Source organism: Leptonotus elevatus, chromosome 13 (assembly GCF_054856555.1).
Source record: "Leptonotus elevatus isolate MCC_2025b chromosome 13, RoL_Lele_1.0, whole genome shotgun sequence".
Lineage (NCBI taxonomy): Eukaryota > Metazoa > Chordata > Actinopteri > Syngnathiformes > Syngnathidae > Leptonotus > Leptonotus elevatus.
In genome coordinates, this window is record NC_141251.1 from 2304194 (window position 1) to 2321395 (window position 17202).

General features: G+C 40.7%; 2 protein-coding genes across 10 annotated transcripts in view; one reads left to right on the plus strand and one right to left on the minus strand.

Annotated features, from left to right (window-relative positions):
- The window catches only part of sdccag8 (SHH signaling and ciliogenesis regulator sdccag8), a 49841-nt gene extending 37652 nt beyond the window's left edge, over positions 1 to 12189 (plus strand). For 2 of the 4 annotated variants that reach the window (XM_086093016.1, XM_086093018.1), the window contains 3 exons: positions 399 to 507; positions 3354 to 3485; positions 7349 to 8017. In XM_086093016.1, the coding sequence (XP_085949142.1) occupies positions 399 to 507; positions 3354 to 3485; positions 7349 to 7667 (560 nt within the window). In that variant the 3' untranslated portion in view covers positions 7668 to 8017. Of the gene's footprint in view, positions 1 to 398; positions 508 to 3353; positions 3486 to 4518; positions 4608 to 7348; positions 8018 to 11823 lie in introns of those variants that run through there. The other 2 variants (XR_015096880.1, XM_086093017.1) reach the window with 2 other exon arrangements.
- Positions 12190 to 13074: 885 nt separating this feature from the next.
- The window catches only part of akt3a (AKT serine/threonine kinase 3a), a 67067-nt gene continuing 62939 nt past the window's right edge, over positions 13075 to 17202 (minus strand). For all 6 annotated transcript variants that reach the window (XM_086093026.1, XM_086093025.1, XM_086093024.1 and 3 more), the window contains one exon: positions 13075 to 16809. In XM_086093026.1, the coding sequence (XP_085949152.1) occupies positions 16724 to 16809 (86 nt within the window). In that variant the 3' untranslated portion in view covers positions 13075 to 16723. The remainder of the gene's footprint in view (positions 16810 to 17202) is intronic.

The following is a 17202-nucleotide window of genomic DNA, read 5'->3' on the forward strand; positions in this document are numbered from 1 at the left end:
TGTTCGCAAACAAAACTTTTCAAAGACGCGGCCTTGTCCTTTTATTTGATTGTTGCTGATGGTGCGCGAATGTGGGAGCAGGTGGAGCGCCATCGCCGCCATCCAAAAAACCGCGCCATTGTTATTAATCGTTTGTTTCCGAAGAAGAGCAAACATATGTTGGCTGCTTTCAAAGGCGGGATGAAAGCCCGTTGTTGGAGTGTTCAGAAAGAGGAGAAGGCAGCAAAGGCCGCACGGGGGACAACCGAGCCACATCGTCACATTTTAACGTGGGATGTAAAAACATATGTACTTTTGCAAAAACTTTTGTTTGCATTTCATCCCTGAACGGCCGCCAGAAGGCACTCATTTGTTGTGTGTGTGTGTGTGCGCGTGTACGTGTGTGTGTGTGTGCGCAGTTGGTGAGCTGGACGAACTCCTGTCTTCCCAGAATTCCCTCATCAAGAAGCTGAAGGAGGAGTGCCGCACGCTGGGAGCCACGCTGGAGGAGCTGACCGGAAATAGACGGTGAATACATGAATATGATTTTTTTTTTTTGTATTGAGTTCTGTTTCCACTCATTCCAGCAAAAAAATTATAATAGTAATAATTTTTTTTTTAAAAAAGTGTAACTTAAAAAATACTACCTGCTACGTACTAAATGCTACTTTTGAAACAGTAACTGCTACATGCTACATATTCAGTACTATATTGTACTGACCCAATAAATGCTACATGCTATGTATTAAATGCTACTTTTAACTTTCTAAATGCTACATGCTAGTTAAAAATATGACATGTTTCTAAATTGTACTGACCCAATAAAAATGCTACATGCGACATATTAAACGCTAGATTTAACTCACTAAATGCTACGTTTAGTAAATGCTACATGCTATTTAAAAATTTTACATGTACATGTTACTAAATTGTACTGACCCAATAAATGCTACATGCTATGTATTAAATGCTACTTTTAACTTTCTAAATGCTACATGCTAGTTAAAAATATGACATGTTACTAAATTGTACTGACCCAATAAAAATGCTACATGCGACATATTAAACGCTAGATTTAACTTACTAAATGCTACGTTTAGTAAATGCTACATGCTATTTAAAAATTTTACATGTACATGTTACTAAATTGTACTGACCCAATAAAAATGCTACATGCGACATATTAAACGCTAGATTTAACTTACTAAATGCTACGTTTAGTAAATGCTACATGCTATTTAAAAATTTTTACATGTACATGTTACTAAATTGTACTGACCCAATAAATGCTACATGCGACATATTAAACGCTAGATTTAACTTACTAAATGCTACGTTTAGTAAATGCTACATGCTATTTAAAAATTTTACATGTACATGTTACTAAATTGTACTGACCCAATAAAAATGCTACATGCTACATATTAAATGCTACTTTTAACTTACTAAATGCTACGTTTAGTAAATGCTACATGCTATTTAAAATTTTTACATGTACATGTTACTAAATTGTACTGACCCAATAAAAATGCTACATGCGACATATTAAACGCTAGATTTAACTTACTAAATGCTACGTTTAGTAAATGCTACATGCTATTTAAAAATTTTACATGTACATGTTACTAAATTGTACTGACCCAATAAAAATGCTACATGCTACATATTAAATGCTACTTTTAACTTACTAAATGCTACGTTTAGTAAATGCTACATGCTATTTAAAAATTTTACATGTACATGTTACTAAATTGTACTGACCCAATAAAAATGCTACATGCGACATATTAAACGCTAGATTTAACTTACTAAATGCTACGTTTAGTAAATGCTACATGCTATTTAAAAATTTTACATGTACATGTTACTAAATTGTACTGACCCAATAAAAATGCTACATGCTACATATTAAATGCTACTTTTAACTTACTAAATGCTACGTTTAGTAAATGCTACATGCTATTTAAAAATTTTACATGTACATGTTACTAAATTGTACTGACCCAATAAAAATGCTACATGCGACATATTAAACGCTAGATTTAACTCACTAAATGCTACGTTTAGTAAATGCTACATGCTATTTAAAAATTTTACATGTACATGTTACTAAATTGTACTGACCCAATAAATGCTACATGCTACATATTAAATGCTACTCTTAACTCACTTAATGCTACGTGCTACTTTCTAAATGATTCATTCAACTTGCAAAATGCTATTTTTTACTGGGATGAATGCTACGTGCTGCTTGAAAATATAAGCGGCGAGTGAAGAGGGAAACCTGTCCTCTAAAATAAGAATAAAAAAAAAGATCAAAATGTGCTATTGCGTGCTTGACGTTTGGATATCGCAACGATGCCTTAGGAGAACGAGAATTTGTTCCGCGACTAACTACATGCTACACGCTACTGACGACATGCTACACGCTCCCTTCCTGCCTGACCTGTTTTCTTGTTGAACCTGATGCTAGCGGAGTCACAGCAGGCCTGCCTGCCTCTCCATCTGCCGCGTGTATGAGTCTGCCTGTTGTGTGTGTGCGTGTGTGTGCGTGTGTTGCATCTACATGTGTGTGAGTGTACGACGGTGACCCTGGGCCCAGCGTTCTGTCAGCTGTTGGAGCTGTGCTGCGTATTAGTCACATGACGGCCTCCAATCTGGCCCCGACAGACCGCCCGCGCTGGCTTCACCAGCCGCGGCAACACACACACACACACACACGATACGCACGACAAACGCACACGTGCATACATGCTAGCCCGCGGATCTGTACGTTAAATGCGCTTTCATTTGTGGCATTTCACACACAATGTAGTGAGCGTGTGTGTTTGGTAGGTGAGCTGCAGTACAGTGGCGTCAGTGTGCGTGCGCGTGTGCGTGTGCGTGCGCGTGTGTGTGTGTGTGCGGGCCTCTGGCTGTTTGAGCTTCTGGAGTCCAAGCCAAGTGTAGCGGTTAAAGTCCTGCTGGACTGCCACGGCGACGACGCGCACGCGCACACGCGGGGGGATGATGAGGTCCGTTCTGTGTTGTTGAAGCAGAAAATGGGCTACGGGGGCCCTCGAGGTTCAAGTGCGCCGCACACATTTCTGGAACCCATTTCACCTTGCCGCGCTATTACCACCAAGACCACACACACTCACACAACAAAAGTCAAGTGTAATAAAAATAAAACTGTCAATGAAATATTCAAAGAATAACTTCAATAAGTTGTTTTGGGGAACAAGTGGTACTTACTCGAAAAGACGTCCACTTTATTGCCACATGACCAGGAATTTTATGACATCATTTGTGTGAAATGCAACTTTTTCTTGAATGACTTTTGTCTTGTAACATTCAAATGTTTTTTGTTTTTGTTTTTGTGTGTGCGTGTCCAGGCGGGAAGCGGAGCAGCTGGCTGCGGTAAATCAACACCTTGAAGACACAGTGAAGAATATGAGAGCGCGCTGCTCCGACATGGAGAAGCAGTGTGTTCAGCACGGACGGGTGCACCATACCATGAAGAACAGGTACACGCACACACACACACACACACACACACACACACACACACACACACACACATGTACTGCCACCGCAGTTGAAAGTTTCCCCTGCAATGTGAATGACTTTGCCTGCTTTCAACAACGATAACGTATATGACGTCATCGTTTAAGCTAAAGAAAAAAAGCTGAGCTCATCCTGTGATCGCTGAACTGAGCTGATGTCATTTGAATATGCAAATTTGGAGTAGAACGAAAGCGTGCATTCCCTCAACACGAGTCACGCTTCCATCCAATTGGTTCCAATTTTTTTAAGCGAATTGATTGAAAACGCGCAAAACGGACACGCGCCTTATGGCCCGTTTGCGTCTGTTCTTCTTTTGGGAATATTGAGAGGGGACTCCGCCGCTGTAGGTGGCGCTATACACCATAGAGATGTGATCCGCCGGTAATTTAAAAGAAGAGGAAGACGAGCAGGAAGCGACGGCGCCGCGCGATGACGTCGTATGAGTTTGCTTTTGTAGTTCTTGATCAATTGCATTTAAAAAGAGCATTAATATTCGCTTCTTTAATTCATTCCAAAAAGATTTCTGTTTTATTACAAAATATTACAAAATTAAAGTTGCAAGATCAGAAAAATAAAGTTGTAAAATTATGAGAAGAAATTGTCATTTTATTCACAAAAAATGCTGTAGTTTTACAATAATGAATCTTTTCTTTTTTCTTTTTTAACAAGAATTCAGAAATTCAGAGTAATGCAGCTGCACGAATGACAAAATCAAAAAAATCCTGCTCCTTTTTTCACTTTTATGTCATTTACAAAGAAAAAGCTGCATTATTACAAGAATAAAATACAATTTACGAGAATTACATAATATTACAAGCTCGCTGAAATTGCTTTATTTTAAAAAATGTTTTTAATGTTCTTACCTCATAAATGAGCAAAAATGAAACTTTTAACACAGCAACGTCAATCTTGACGTTCCAAAAGGAAGTCTGCTGTTCCTTTTAATTATTGATTTATTTATTTATTCATTCATTTATTTATTTTTGCTATCAGGTGACAAGTGGGGCACGTGACACACACCCAAAAAATCCAAACGATATGACTGCAGATGCATAACCAATATGGCGTCTATAGACAATTCTGTAAGTGCTTCCATATTTGGCTTTGGCTGTAATTCTTCAGTCTTTGCGTGTGCGTGTGCGTGCGCGTGTGCGTGCGCGTGCGTGCGTGCGTGAGTTACTTTCCACATTGTGGCTTGGCATGTCGCCTACCTCTGCCCATGTGGCCCAGAGTGTGTGTGGGTGTTGTCGTCCCGCTCCGTAGGAGCTCTTCATCAGCACCTCACCTAGACACACGCGCGCGCGCGCACGCACACACACACGCCAGACCGCATATTGACTCCCACCCACCCTGTGAGCAGACAAACGCACGCAAATGTTGCGTGCAGCAGCTGCATGCAAAACAATATAGCTCGTCAAGAAGGTAGCATTCTTCAGTGTGTGCGCGTGCGTGCGCGCGCGCGCGTCCTCAGGAGGTTAGCGCGGCTGCCAAGCAAGCGCGGTTGGGCCGGGAAGCTGGCGCCCAAACTTGGCGGCGCATTCCTCAGTTGAACTATGATAATCAGCGTTGGCATTTAGCGACTTTGACACTTTGCTCAGCGGATGAATCCTCCTGATAGTTGCTTCGCTTGTCAACATTTATTTCTTTTTTTGCTTTTGAACGCGCCTAACCACACTTTTTCTTTTGTCTTTGTTGTTTTTTGCTTTTGTGGATGTTTGTGGCTGTTTTGGCGCTTGCCATTGAGCGTATATGCTGCTTGTGAGCATTTTGGAGGATTAAATGAGAATTGCAGCAGCTTGCAAAAGTTAGCGATGGAGTCAAATCTCAGTTTTCTACATTATTGTTAACTTGATGCTTCGTTTCACATGGTTTAAAATCTGTTTTCGAAAGATGTCAGGGCACATTGCCAAATCAAAATGATGAACTTTTCATGTGGGAAATTTGGGCCTATTTGGTTTACATCCAATAGTTTTTAATTTTTTAAGTGAATTTACTGAAAACACGCAAAACGGTCACGCGACTTCTGCCCGTTTCCATCTGTTCTTCTTTTGGGAATATTGAGAGGGGACTCCGCCGCTGTAGGTGGCGCTATACACCATAGAGATGTGATCCACCGGTAATTTAAAAGAAGAAGAAGACGAGCAGGAAGTGACTGCGCCGTGCGATGACGTCGTATGAGTTTGCTTTTGTAATTCTTGATAAACGTAGCGTTTCTTTGCTGCTTTCCATCTAAAATTGCATTAATATTCGCTTCCTTAATTAATTCCAAAAAGATTTCTGTTTTGTCGTCTCCCCAAACATACTTTACTTTATCGTCCGACTTTGCTTTGGGACTACAAACGCACGTGTGACGTGTATCCGGTCTTGCCAGCGTTTATATTCGATACGCTTCAAAGTCCTCTAAGCGAAAAAATTTGTTTCCTTATTTTGGGCCCTTTTTCAAATTTCTAGCATTTCCATTCATTGTTATTTTCGCCTTTCTTGAGCATTTGAATACAAACGGGCGGATGTAAATCCATGTTGGCCTCTGGAAATGTTACTGGATTCCCTGCGGGCCCTTGAACGCATCGTGGGGCGCCACCCTGAGGCCTTTCAAGGTGTAACCCGCTAACAAGTGAAGCGAGCAAGTGAGCGGCCTGTTCACCATGCAGCCCCCCCCCCCCTTTCAAACCCGGTCCCTCCCCCCTTTTCTTTCTTTTTCCTCCCCTCGCCGCAATCTGTGCCGCGAAGAGCAAAACATTTGGAAAATCAGCTTGATGTATTTTTACCGGGCCAAACCGGCTGCCAAACGACACAGGGGTTTTTTAACACGCACTTCATTATTTATTTGACTATTTCCGTGTTGTTTACGTTGTGAGGACGAGGATGAGGATGAGGATGATGATGATGAGGATGATGATGGTGGGTGCTTACAAACAAACATGGAACATATTTTTATAACACATTTGTTTGATAAATGGCGTTATTAACATTCTAAATGTTATTTATGTTTGATGCTGTTAAATTCTGCAGGTGTACCTAATGGAGTGACTTAAATGTCATACTATTTCAATAAAATAAAAAAATGCTGGATAAGATATCACTATTTTTCATTTAAACAAATGCTGAATGTTAGCACATTAAATTATTATTACAAAAACATTAGCGCTTGAAAATATAAAAATGTAAAAAAAAATATTGTCACAAAATATCATAGCAACTATTATTTTCAATAAAAAAATGAATAGAAAAACATTAAAACAGATTATTTAAATTATTATTGTAAAAAATATATTAAGGTGAATATTACAAGATGTATTAAAAAAAAGTAACAAGACACTAAATAGAAAATTTGTAAAATACTATCTAATTATTTAAATGATTATTTGAAAAAAAGGAAGTTAATGTCACGACATATACTTTTTTTTTTTCATTAAAAATGTCACAATAATAATTGTAGTTGTAAACATTTGTAACCTGCTCATTAATCCGATTTTTATGAGCGCTTTAAAAATATTTATGACTCTTACAGACACATTTAAAATGAAATCAGTCATTTTAAATGGAAACTTAACTGATTTCGCCATTTTCAGCAGTCAAAAGTTCATATTTTCTTTATAATTAATTTGAGTACAATTGAAAACGTGTTTTTGTCCGCCGACTGAAAATGACATCACAGGTGCTCAGAGCTCAGGTAACGACCAATCACGGCTCACCTGTTTTCTAGGTTTGGTCAAGCTGAGCTGTGATTGGTTGAAATTTAAATTCAAAAAGTGATCCATTCTTGAGGTGATGCAAGAATGACAAGTCAGTTTTCATGTCCTTTTTGTCCATTTTTCCCAAGATGCAACTGTCACATGTTTTGTCCAGTGGCCGCCTGCTGCCCTCCTCTTCATCATCATCATCATCATCCTCCTCCTCCTCCTCCTCCTCTTCTTGGTCTCCTTCTGCCACTCGTCTTGTCGTCCGTCCTCTTTGCTGCGGCGAACGCCACGCAAACCTTTAGTCAGCGCACAGCTGCTCGCTGGCCGACCTCGACAAATAGCGCCGCGCGCGCACACACGCACGCACACTCATCTACGATATATGTGTGTGTGTGTGTGTGCGTCTGGGCGTCGCAACGTCGAGTGTGCGCAGATGTGTGTGCGGATCCACAGGCTTGACTTGCCATATGGCCTCCGTGAACAAGGATGGTGCGTGCGTCTGGAGGAGGGATGGCGGCCCATGTGCGCCATGAGCTGTGCAAGCAGTTGTTCGCGCGTGTGTGTGTGTGTGTGTCTGTGTGTGTGTGTCTGTGTGTGCGCGCGCGCACCAGAGGCTGCAGGAGATTGCTTAATGGAACAAATGGTCGCGACGGGCCGCGGGAAGAAGGAACAGGCTTGCTGCTACCGCCGGCGCGCCACGAGCCCCCGGGGGGGCGAGGGCTGCTTCATCTGGGCGCCTGCCACGCACACACACACACACACGCACACACACACACACACACACACTCGCAGTGTGCTGCCATGCCCCAGAAGCGAGAAGGACACTGCTTCTTACAAAAACTTTTCATTTGCAAATGAAGTTGGCAGCGGTTAAGAACATGAGACGCGCGTGTGTGTGTGTGTGCGTGTGTGTGTGTGTGTGTGTGCGTGTGTTTCAGGATGTTGAGAGAAGATGAAGCTTCCACCATAGTTTGCAGTCGCCTGGTCTGTTTGTTTCATCATTAAAAAAAATAATAATAATTCCAGTCCAGCAAAGTCCGTTTGTTGCATTCAATAATTGTTTTTAGTTTGACCCTCTTTGACCTTAGTTTGACCTCCACACATTTAAACTTTTTCTTAGCGCCTGTTCCCACCTTCTTGCTTGCTCAAAAAAAAAAGAAGAGGAAAACGAGGCACCGCGTATTTGCTTCAAATAATTTGTTGCGCCCGTCTGATGTCATCTGCGAAATGAACACATCAAACAAAATAGAATTAAACATAAATGAAGCAGTTAATCAATCAAGGTCATGACGTTCACGCAAAAAAAGACGCACAACTCCAATTCAGAACTTGCCTTTTTTTCCCTCATTGTTTTGATGACTTGCACATATTTTGACTTATTTGAAGTTCCATTGAAGTGAAGGAGACGTTTTTTTTTATTTTTTATTTAAAGTTCTTCATCTTTCCCATTCCAACTCTCAACAAGCAATTTCTTCAGCACTTTCCACATCACATGACCCGCCACTCCCGTCCTCACCTCTAGATGGCGCCCATCTCTCCTCTCCGTTGCGGCCTCGTCAAATGCAACCTGCTGCCGAACGCAACAGCAGCACGTTCGCAAGCACACTTTTGAAGGAAGATGTGCTGTTAACGCGCTTGCGGCGCGCGCACGCACGCAAAACAATGCGAGCACTTCCGCCGCATTCTTTGACTTTGAAGCCGTCTGTCAACATCCAACCGCGCTCATCTAAAAAATGATGTCTTTCCTCCCCCCTTTCTTAATTGAAAAAGATGGCATGAAATACTTTAAATGCACTACTTTCTATTAAGAAATGACCTTAACCCTCATACTTTTTAAAAAAATATATGTATTTTATTGTATCCAAAGGAAAATGGTGGCAATGCTGAAGCATTATTCTCCACATTTTTTTTCTATCAAACAACTTCCACATAATACTTCCGTTTAAATTTGAACTTGCTTCCAAAATTCACACCTCTCGGGGTATTTAGCGTCTGGACCACATTCTAGTACATTCGATGCTTTGATAGCAACTGACCATCATATCAGGACATGGATTATAATTTCTCAGAAATTATTAAATCCCACTTTAGACAGATTGCAGTTCAAGTTTTCTTTTTATTCATTTGTCATTTAACTACAATTCAAAATGTGTCATGTAGGGTAAAAAATCAAGTGTGATATTGATTTGTGCCATTGTTCTGCCACTAGATGGCATTATTGCATTTGTAAGACGTTGGTGGCAGCTCAGTGCAATTTTCTGTTCATATTTAAGAGCTGTCCAATCATTAACATGAAGAAGTAACTTGTGAAATTCTGTACATTATTTAAATTGTAAAATACAACTTGACCCCATTCTCCACAAATATATGCATTATTATTACGGCTAAATTTTGATTCCAAGTCAGGGGCGGTCATTAACTCACTCACTGCCATTGACGGCTATAGACGTCAAAAATTCATTTGAACGATTTCTATTAGTTTCACTTTTTTAGTTTGAGTATGAAAACCTAGGAAAAAAATGTGTTGTACATTTAGAACAGATGTAAAATTCATGATTAATCTTGAGTTAACTCATGAAGTCATGTGATTAATTACGATTAAAAAATAATAATCGCCTGATGCCCCTAACTAAGAAACACAAAAAGATTATTAAAAATGGAGCTAGTCAGACGATAACTTTTTTGTGTGTGCATGACTTCAATAGTTAACTCGCGATTAATCACAAATTTTATATCTGTTCTAAATGTACAATAAAAAAAATCTATGTTTTCATAATCTTGTTAACAAAAGTGGAAAAAATGCCAAACTAATAGAAATTGTTCAAATGAATTTTTGACGTCTATAGCCGTCAATGGCAGTGAATGAGTTAATGGCGTGTTAAAAAAAAAAAACTTTAAATGAAGCACTCATTTTGACACCCCTAACTATTATTATTATTATTAACCAAACATACCAGAAATTGAATGACATGTTACGTATTTCAAACAAGCACATCATTATGAAAGTCCACTAGCTTAATGCTAATATGCAACGCAAACTAGCATTGATGTAGCGCTAGTTACTCAAACTCTTGGAAGCAACAAATGTGTCGACGCACTTGAACAACACTCACAGGCATGATGATGTTTTCTTGACTTCCTTTCCCACAAGGCATGTCGCTCGCTCTCCCACCTGGAAATAAACACGGGCGCAAACAAACACTTGAGATCCATGCTAGCTGTGGGCTACTGCGCGCGCGCGCACGCGCGCGTGGTTGGACGTGCAGTATGTCATCATCAAGACTGTCAGGGGAAATTACTGCAGAGTGCCCCCCAGCTAAACCTGCTTGGATTTTGTAAATGCACACGCGCGCGCACACGCACGCACACACTGTAGAGCAAATAAGGTTCTTTTCACCAGGTCAAAATGTCCCCAAAGAGACAAATGTCCTTGTTTAATGTAGACTCTAATCCAGGCCTGGCCAATGGTGTGGGTGTGTGGGTGCGCGCGCGCGCGTGCACGTGCATGAGCCATTAAGCCACATTAAGTCCTAATTAATGGTGGATCCTGATTGGATTTTGTGCTTTAGCTGCAACACGCACACGACTTGTGAAGTGTGTGCGCGAAGTGGATTTGAGCGTGTTAAGGCCAGAGGTTGGCCACACGAGATTGTGTGGCGCGCGTGTGTGTGTGCGTGTGCGTGCGTGTACAAAGCTGCAGTGAACACGCCGCATAAAACATCAGTTGACGTGAAAAGTGTGAAAGGTCGCACTTGATTTCACGTTTATTTGTGTGGTGGTGGCAATTAAAAAAAAAGAAGCGGAAAACGACATTTTCAGTCTTTTTCGGGCTTAACAGTCAAACGTACACCAAAATAAACCTCAATATTTAGTACACAAATGGACAAATGTTCTTTTCAATTGTATTTGCTTTTAAAAATGTAGATGAAAAATAAAATAAAATTTGTCACTAAAATTCAAAAGAATTTTTTTTTTTGTCGTTGCAAATTCCCAAAGAAAAAACTTTATATTTTAATCATGTGTAAAATAAGAAAGGTTTTTAAAACATTTATATAAGAACATTATTTTTAGTGCACTAAACCGCCCCCCCCCCAAAAAAAAGTCCATGGTTGTACATACAAATTGTAACAGCAAATGGTAAAGCTAAAGAAGTATTCTTAAATAATTGAAAAATACATATTTTATAAAAGTAAAAAAAAGGAAAAAATCAGAAAAAAATATTTCACACAAACTTAAAGAAAAAAGGACAAAATTATTGATATATATTTTTTTAAAAAGTGCATTGTATTGATGCACCCAAAAAAGAGCCACACACGAATTGTTACGAGAAAAACATTGAAAACTTTTTTAGTCTTTTTTTGTTGTTGCAATAAACAATCAAAATGATTCAAGTTTATTTTGATAACAAAAGCTCATCTGACTGTAGATGTCACTTTTCAACATTTTTTTAGAGTGTTCTGTCCCACTGATTTGACGTCAACTTTGACTGATGATGTCCCTAATCAAGTGTCTGTTGTTTCAAGCGGGGATGCTTCTTTTCTCTTCTTTCAATATTTGCTTCCGCTGCGCCGTGTAGCACTCAATAACTGTGCGTGTGCGTGTGCGTGTGTTGCAGGCTTCAGCAGTTGGACCGCCACTGTCAGAGCAGCGCCCAGCAGGTGTGTGAGCTGCTGGCCAAACAGAACCACATGATGATCAACCACACACAAGCGCTCCACAACTAAGTCACGCGTGCGTGCGTGCGTGCGTGCGTGCGTGAATTTCTCAGCCAGCAGGCCAGCGTTTGTCCTTTCCGATTTCTACTTAGTTGAGTTTGATGGGAAGAATGAGCTGAGTTGCAAAACATTTAGCTTCAAATGTGCACATTTTGTTCATATATTTATGAACGTACACAGAAAAATGTGTACATTCTTAAATCTTTTTATATGCTGGAATAGAAGAAATATATATTTTTGTAATAAAAGCTGGTTTTCAAATCTGCCATTGGTTTTGTTTTTTTCGTATTTAGACACATTTCCTAATTGTATTAAAAAAAAAACACACACACACTTTCTACTGCTATTAAATAATAAACTGTCCAAACCTTTGGCTGCTTAGTGTACTTAAATATTTTAGAAATATTCAGATTGGCACTGCACTATTTAAAAAAAAAAAAAAAAAAAAACGATGCAAGGTGATTTTTTTATTAAATGGATTTTGCCATTTAGAAAAAAAATATTCTGTCAGATTTTTATCTGCTGCAAAAAAAAAGTTAATTTTCTATTTTTTTATTTAAAAAAAATTGTGACAGTTACAATTGTAAATGTTTTTAAAATTAGATTTCTATTCCCCCTGCCAATGTCAACTTTTTCTGTTAAATCATTAAAAGAAAATGGGGTTGTGGAATGTAGCTGCCATATGTAAACTATATCAACCCTTTTCCATTGTTTATGGAAAGCAAACCAGGTCAAAAGGCTTAGTTTTTTTTAATTTGAGTGGATTTGTGTGTAACATGGAACACAATGTTTGTTTGTTTGTTTGTTTTTAGGGTTGCTGGTCGGTTTTGATTTCCTGGTTTTGGGGCTCACTGGTCAAAAAGTGCTGGATGAAAAATCACCGCTAGAGGGCACAAGTTGAACAAACACTTCAACGTGTCTGATCGGATTTTCTATGACGTCCTAAAAGTGAAGAAGGTTGAAGATCATGACATTCATTGACATTTCCTCATTATTATTATTTTTTGTAACTTTGATGAGTTGTGTGTGTGCGCGCGCGTGTGCAAATCGTCATTGTTGAACTTTCTGACGGATGCACAACGAAGGATGTCTTTGCACTCAATTGTGCCTTCAAGATGCACATTTACTGCTTGTCATCTATGAGACGCGGAAAGAATAAAAGGGAGGCATTTATTTTTTTTTCAAAGGAAGTCTGACTGCAGAATGAACACAAAATGACATCCAATAAATTAATTAGAAAATAAATTCCAAGTGATAATAAGACCGTGACATTCAAAGGATAATAAATAGCATGACATACATTTTTGCCTATTTCAACTGCATGGAAAGATGCTTGAAGTCAATGTTTCGTTTTGTTTTGGAGCGAAAGCGTAAGGCTTTGGTGGCGTACGTGCGAAGACAAAACAGGGAAGCAGCGTTGGAAGACGCGACCGCTCCTGCGCGCCGACTGACGTGACAACCCGCACGCGTTCAAGACAGACCAAATTCACAGCTGCAGCCTATCCCAGCTGACTTTGAGTACTCCCCGGACTGGTCGCCAGTCCATCACACATTCCCACTTACATTGGGACCATTTCCAGTCTTGGATGAAGCTTTTTTATTTTTTTTATGGCAGCGAGCCGGATTGGAACCCGGGACCTCCCGACTGACCTGCTAACCACGACGGCACCGCACTCAACAAAACTTCCAATGTCGCTGGTGATTCTTTCTCGGACCTTCGTCACTTTTCTTCTTCCACAGTCGTTCTTCTGCTTTTCTACTTGCGCTTCACCTTTTCCTGTCCAACTCGCACACGCACACGCACACACATTTCAAGTGCTTATCAATAAAGTTGCCGATCGTGTCTGTCTTCGACGCGCCAAGTCGTCTGCGCTCGTCGCATTTTGATCACAAAAAAAAACAAACGCCACAAAAAAAAGAAAGAGAAAAAAAAAGAAGCTCAGACCTCCACCAAGGCAAACCTAGATTTAAACAAACATAAAAACAAAAACACTATTTATTATTTATACCTTAATTCACATTTATAGTGAACAAGGTTGCGCACAAAAAAACTATAAATAATTCACAGATTTTTTCTTTTTAAAGTGCATATATACAATCATCTACAGTGGAACCTTCCATCCATCCTTTCTCTCAACTGCTTCTCATGTTCTGGGATTGGGTGAGAGGCAGAGTCCGCTCTGCCTGTGGACTGTGGAACTATAGAACGTTAATAATAGCTACTTTATATTCTAGCATGTAAAGTAACCTTTTTGTCCCACTATGGGGAAATTTGCATATATGCTGGAGCATACATATATTGGCCACACCCATCAAATATAATTCTGTAATATTATATATATATAAATATACACATATACTGCATGTGTCTGTATGTATATATACTGATAGATGTGATAGAATATGAATCATTCTAAATAATATAAATATATATATAACATGTAAAGTGTAATTATGACAAATAATGTTATACTCATATTTCTTTTCTTTTTTTAAATATGGGTAGGACGAGTCTTGACCACAGCACAATGTCGATTAAAGCTCGCACTCGATGAATGTCGTGTAAACAAAGTGTCAATTGATCGGCGTTGAATTGATTTTCATCCTCACATCATCGACGACAACAACAAAATCGGTAACTGTTGTGGTTTACGCTACCGCTATGGAACAATTCCATTTCCTGTTCTATCCTCCCCTTTTGCCCCCTTTTGCCGTTGTGTTAGTCGAGTCAACGGTGACGTCACGGTTGCAACCTTTCAGGTGGGTTTTTGCAAAAACCATTAAGAGGTTCCACTGTATTTCATGAACACGTGTCTCAATAAAACAGCAAAAAAAAGGCCTTGGTGGAGGTCTGCGCTCTCCGGCAAGCTCTCACGGCCACAAGACCTCCGCCAGGGAAGGCGTTGGTCCCGCGCACAACCCACCCAACAAACAAACAGACACACAAAGTCATAAATACACAAATAATGCTTGGCGGAGGTAATAAGCGACGGGACCGGTTCCCCCTCCTACATTCTTCGGCCATTTTGTTTTCTCAGCCCTAACGCACAGAGACTCGTCCGGTAGAGTGGCGTGTCTGGTAATAGAAAAAAGTCAAATAGAAAAAAGGGGGGACGATGAGCGGGATAATAAATAAGCCAGAAGTACCTCCACCAAGGAAAGATCATCATCATAAATATGTTTGCGTCCACGGCGGCGATGTCCCGCCTCTGTCCAGTCTTAAATCGGCGAGTGAGCGTTGCATTGTGGGTAGTAAAGCTTGGAGGGGGCGTGGTCGGGGAAGTGCTGCGCTTGGACGTGGAACCCCCCCGCGTGCCGACGTGACATCTTTGATTGGTGACGTTTGTCGACGAGATCCGCGTGGATGCGTCGGAGCGTCCACTTTAGCAGCAAGTTAGCAAGCGGAGGCTCGCTAGCCGTTAGGGCTGGGACATTCCGCCATTTTATTTATTTAGTTCAGGATGTTTTTCGTTTTTTTGGTCGAGGTTGACATGTACTGCTTACACGAACAACATGGCTGTAAAAAAAAAAAAAAAAAAAAAAAAGGAGCTTGCAACTTCTTCTCTTTTTTTCAAAGAAGTGAAAGAAAAGAAAGAAAAAAATATTTTCATATTGTCAACAGGAAGTTTGCTAGCTTGTTTTTTGGGCTTGGTCAGATGACGATCGCAACGTTTGCGGGAAGTAGTTGTGACGTTGCCCAACATGGCGGCCCCCTGAGATCAATGGCGAATGATGAATTCATTTTATTCTTTATTTCACATAATTTTTCTATCCTAAACTCAAGTTCCATCCATCCATCCATTTTCTGTACCGCTTGTCCTCACAAGGGTCGCGGGGGTTGCTGGAGCCTATCCCAGCTGGCTTCGGGCAGTAGGCGGGGTACACCCTGAACTGGTTGCCAGCCAATCGCAGGGCCTAAACTCAAGTTATTCCATTTTTTTTTCATCTTTTGGCTGTCTGGAACAGACTAAGTGGATTGAAATAATTTTCTATGGGAAATATTGCTTTGGTTTTCGGACAATTTGGTTTTGTTCAAACATTTTCAGACGATAAAGAAAACCAATTCCAATGTACATGTAAATAATATGTAGCTTTATATTTCTTCCATTTCTGTGGAAGTCGATGTAAATTAATGCTGGTGGGGGCAAAAAAAACGTTTGGTATCAAGAACAATAAATCAAATTCCAGATGGGGTCAAGAAAACCAAAAGTTGTTTTAACTAACGTCAAGATGAGCGAAGGTGCTTTTATTTTTTTTCAGGTCATACGTCCCAGCCCTCCTAGCGATCGATGTGTTTAGCAGTAGTCCGGTTGAAGCGGACGAGCGAGCGTCCTAGAGGCGGATGTTGGAATAGCAGCAACGACGAGTGGGAAATTGCACCTGAGTCAACTCCTGCCTACAAGACCCGCTCAGTCGATCCCAGAATGGTTGACGTGTGCAAGAAAAGCCTGAGATTGCAACCGAGTCACGCGCACGTGTGTGTGTGTGTGTGTGTGTGTGTGTGTGTGCGCGCGTGTGTGGATGGCCCGCGAGAAGGGAACCAATCAAAACGCAGCAATCCCACCCGCGGGGCGTCACATTAGTGGCTAACCGCCTTCGTACCTTCCGCTCCGTTCGTAAATCATGATGGGACAAAATGGCTGAAAAAAAAAGTTCAAAGGATGGCAAAATCCTTCGTCGAGGGGATTCCTCCGGGTCCGAAAGCTGTGGGTTTTCCTCCTTTTTGTTCCACGCTGATGACCTCATAGACCAGCTGTGATGATGTCACCGCAGGGGGCGGGGTTAGAGGGGGCATAGAGTTCATTCCCGCCCGCTGGCCGAGTAGGAGAACTGCGGGAAGTGCGGTCGTCTCTCGTTGTCCAGGCAGTCCATGCCGTCCTCGTCGACTGGCGTGCGCACAACAACAACAGGCAACAAGTTACGAGACGGGAGGTCTTCATTTGTACAAATTCACTTTGACCGTAACAGTATTTACACTATTTAATAAATATGTTTATCTCTTTTGTTGCTCATGACCACCATGTTGTAGTGTTGCAACAAGACCGGTCTGGAGCGCGAGTATGGAGGAACAAAAATGGCGAAGCTTAAAATAAATAAATGACTAAGTAACAAGGAAGTCTCGCCGGCTTGTTCGCCGACCCGCTCACTCGAGGCAGTTTGCAACGGCGGAGCCCAACCCAAGACACGCTTAGGACCGCCCCCTCATTTGAATAACATTTTGACCTGACAGAGCGCAGCATGAAATTAATAAACGTGAGAGCAGAGCGTTTTTATTTATT